Source organism: Temnothorax curvispinosus, unplaced genomic scaffold (genome assembly GCF_003070985.1).
Source record: "Temnothorax curvispinosus isolate PA1 unplaced genomic scaffold, ASM307098v1 QBEX01015351.1, whole genome shotgun sequence".
Taxonomy (NCBI): Eukaryota; Metazoa; Arthropoda; class Insecta; order Hymenoptera; family Formicidae; genus Temnothorax; species Temnothorax curvispinosus.
Genome location: NW_020225131.1, coordinates 1 through 4,109, shown reverse-complemented (window position 1 = coordinate 4,109; position 4,109 = coordinate 1). Strand labels below are relative to the sequence as shown.

Sequence of the window (4,109 nt, the reverse complement as noted above, 5' to 3'; positions counted from 1 at the left end):
TTGTATAACATATAGATACAATAACACTAAATATTTTTGTTTAATGATTAATGTAAACTTACAAAATTGTAAGTGTTCACACAATATTTTTAGGATCTTATTTGTAAAATCCATGTAAAAAGCATCTAAAGAATTGTCGTGTTTTTGAATTCGTTTTTGGATTTTAAAATCTTGGATTCCCGTATATGTAGAAAACACATCGCCTCAAGAATTTATGTCCCTTAATTATAAATTTCTTATGCCGTTTTCGAGTGAATGCTCTCAGATTGCTCTGAGAGCAAATCATATGTTCGAGTGGCAATCACGGGCAACTCTCAAACAGATTTTGGATCTACTCTGTTTGAATAAAAAAGCATATTAATTGCTGAAAAATTACAAAAATACATGTTTTACGAACTCATATGACCATAGAATTAACTCCTTTTATCCATTAACAATTTTTAATATAAAAGATTTATCTTTACTCTAGTATAAAACCATAAACGTAACAAAATTTGTGATTTTTCATTTAAAATGGTCTGTTAGCTGTTTTTCGACTTTATCGACGGAACGCTACATTAACGAGTTCGCGCCGTCGAAAAAAACGCTCGAGTTCTGTTCTAACCTGCTCTGACTCCGGGGAGCAGGGCAACGCAGAGCAGTCAAAACAAATGGCGGCACCGATTGATCAATTACGTGGATTACGTGTAATCGAAATTATGCAGGATTTGTTGTCATCAGACAGTTCTGATGATGACGATGATATTATTGATGTACAATTATTGAGGAATAATGCCAGAAGACGCCGATGGGGTGAAGTTCCCAAAGTTGAAAATTTTATTCGCGATGTAGTTGACAAGTATTCAGAGCCAGAAGTACGTATATGTTTATGCTACTTTAATATAACAATTACAAATTTAGGAATAATATCAATAATATTAATTTATTCTTACAGTTTAAAAGTGATTTCCGAGTATTTCGTGAAACATGTAATTATTTAATTGAATTGTTCGAACAAAGTGTATATTGCCCCCGAGGAGCACCTTTTGGCGGTGTTGAAGCGAAAAGTGCCGAAGAACACATTCTGTATTATTTATGGTAAGAATTAATAGATAAGATATTGGTAAAATAAATTCAATGTGTTTATAATGCTTGGGTAACACTAGGCCTTCTGCTACCCTGGCTGATTGTTTTACCTCGACATATATATCGAGTTCACGTGGAATACGTCAATATAGGGAGCTTTCCAGCAAGCGACACAAATACACAAGTCGACATAAGCATCGTTTTATCTTTCTTTTTTGGCAATGAGTAAAAGATAAAACAATACTTGTGTCGACTTGTATCGCTTGCTAGAAAGCTCCATCCGATAATGTGCCTACTTCACACTCTGTTGACACTCACCTAAAAATATTTTTATTAAGGTCTGAGTAGTTAAAAATGAAGATTTTTAGCACCAGAAGAAAAGAATAAAGTAACAGAAATTATGGAATAATTGATTCCATAAATTAACGACTTAAATTTTATTTAAAATATTTTTAGTATATAATATATTTAGTTAAATATGTAAATAACTTGCTTCGTAAGTTTTTGATACAATTAATAGGAATTGTTTGTCAATTTATGGAAAATATATTTTTGTTTATTTATCCTTGTTTTCAGGAGTCTCCAATGTTCATTTACACCTACTGTACTAAATATAAATATTTGAAGTTGAGTGCGTAAACTATGTGTTTTGACGTACTTCCAGTGTAAACAAATCCACCAGGACACTGCTCAATTTTTGTTTTATTTGTTAACAATTGAACAATTATTTTGTTCTATAGGTTTGCAGGTAACAAAGCAGTTTACCGGACCGTAGCTCATATTTTTGGAATTAGTATATCGACAGCACACAAGATGATAGATAGTGTAATAAATTTTTTAACTGACGAATTGGGCCCATCAGTAATAAAATTTCCAAGTACTGAGGAAGAAAAACAACAAAATGCAGAAGAATTCGAGCAGGTAATTTTTTTTTTTCAAATTTTTGCTTAAATTTAATTTTTTTATTTTACAATTAAAATAACTGTTTTTTTGATTAATTTCTTGTTCGAAAAGATTGCAGGGTTTCCAGGAGTAGTTGGATGCATTGATGGAACATTCATCAACATTCGTACACCTATCCATAAAATTAAATCAACTTATGTCAATCGTCACGATATCACTTCATTAACTTTGCAAGCAATATGTGATGCGAACCAAAAGTTTTTGGATGTCTTCACCGGAGTACCGGGCAAGATCCACGATGCAAAAACATTTTCATTATCATTTATTCGACCTAAAGTGCTGCAGATGGGACGAGACTTTCATATACTGGGAGATGCCGCATATCCAATAAATGAAAACGTCATGACGCCATATCGAGAGTATAGAGATTTGACAGAAGAACAACGAGAATTTAACTACCGATTTTGTCGTACAAGAGTTAAAATTGAAAATGCTTTCGGGCTCCTGAAACAAAGGTGGAGGCAGTTGATACGGACGGATATGTGGCGTGTTTTGAAAACATCAAAATTTATAATTTCATGTTGCGTGATGCACAATTTATGCATTGAACGGAATGATTTTCTAAATGAGTTAGAAAATAATGCAAGAAACGACCAAGAAAATTTTGTAAATCATGACGACAATGCTAGACTTGGTCAGCTGAAACGTGATGAATTGGCTAGACAATTTGTATAAAAATTGACTCAATCTCTACTACTAAACTTAACACAAAATGATGACATAATTAATATTGACATTGTAAAAGAAAATGTATTGTGAATTGTAAAGAATATATAACGATTGAATATATGGACCAATTAAAAACATTTATTTAAAAAAGTCTCTTTACACTTTTTTATTTATGATGATTTCTTCATCTTATTCAAATTTAACAAATACAACTTTTAATTTGTTTCTTCCTTCATAATAGTTTAATTGGACATAGCAATTAAATTATTTGCAAAAACTTATAGAAACTTATATATGGTCTTTATCAAGTATTATTTTACCATAAAATAGCAAATTTTAGTTATAAAAACTTCAAAAAATAAATTAAAGGTTAAGAGTCGAAATATTTTAAAAAAATATCACAGGATACATTAAAAACATCACAGCACAAAATATCACAATATAAATCCGACATGGCACTGAAAAATAATTAGTCTTTCAATTAGTTTTTAAGTTTTAAGTACAATTGCTTCCAGTGCGATCATTTTCTAGTGCCACGCTTCCTTTATACAGCATCAAAATATCAAAAAAAAATATCACAGTTTTTGGTATATGGATATTTTATAGCTTTGTGAATTTTGAACATTTGAAAAAATGTATCCTGTGATATTTAATTAATGATATTTTGATGTAACTCTAGAAAAGAAATTTCAAGTTTGTATAACAATTCAAAAATTTTCATAAAAAATTTGACAAGTTTACATTATCCTTATTATGTAGATAAATAGATATTAGAAAAACTCTAAGTTATAATAACGAGATAATATACTATAATATATATTATAATATGAAATGTTATAACTAAAAGTTGACTCCTCAAGTTTACTCCTTCTTACTCAGGAATTCTCGCAACAATGCAAGTTTTTCTTCATGCCTACGTTGCCTGTTGGCTTCCCTCCTTTCCTGCGATTCACGAAATGCAGTAATAAGTGGATCTTCTGTTTTCTTTTTCTTGTTATCCTGACGAGATTGTTCTGCTAGACACTTTTGAGAGTTGTTTTTTAAAACTTTAATGCTACCAGGACTCACAAGAACTTCAGGTTTAATACTATCATCCATACTTTTAATTTCATCAATCTCGTCTTGGTATGGAACTTCCACGGGATCATTACCTGATTGTTTATTATGCTTTACAGCACCAGTCTTACGTTTTAAGACATTTTTGAAACGAGATTCGCATTGAATTCCGCTTACGTAAATTTTTAACTCGTTTGATATATCCGTAGCAATACATTCCCACATCAATTTTTTGTTTCTGAATTTTTTCATTGGTCCAACTTTCACCACGTTCTCGTTGTATAGAGCAAGCATTTTCTTCGTCTGACCATCAGTCCATTTTATTGAAGCAGTGGCTTTGTTACTTGTTCCTGGAA

The 4,109-nt window shown here is 31.1% G+C and overlaps 3 protein-coding genes across 3 annotated transcripts; 2 read left to right on the top strand and 1 right to left on the bottom strand.

Moving 5' to 3' along the window:
- Window positions 1–562: 562 nt before the first annotated feature.
- LOC112465585 lies at window positions 563–1,081 on the top strand. Its single transcript, XM_025033189.1, has 2 exons — window positions 563–854; window positions 935–1,081. Exons 1-2 carry the CDS (start codon window positions 651–653, stop codon window positions 1,079–1,081), a joined length of 351 nt encoding a protein of 116 aa, XP_024888957.1. The 5' UTR covers window positions 563–650.
- A 720-nt stretch (window positions 1,082–1,801) lies between these two features.
- Window positions 1,802–2,816, top strand: LOC112465587 (putative nuclease HARBI1). Its single transcript, XM_025033191.1, has 2 exons — window positions 1,802–1,986; window positions 2,080–2,816. The coding sequence occupies exons 1-2, from the start codon at window positions 1,879–1,881 to the stop codon at window positions 2,701–2,703; spliced, it is 732 nt and encodes a 243-aa protein (XP_024888959.1). The 5' UTR covers window positions 1,802–1,878; the 3' UTR covers window positions 2,704–2,816.
- A 742-nt stretch (window positions 2,817–3,558) lies between these two features.
- LOC112465586 lies at window positions 3,559–4,047 on the bottom strand. The gene has a single exon (XM_025033190.1). It carries the CDS (start codon window positions 4,045–4,047, stop codon window positions 3,559–3,561), a length of 489 nt encoding a protein of 162 aa, XP_024888958.1.
- Window positions 4,048–4,109: the final 62 nt, after the last annotated feature.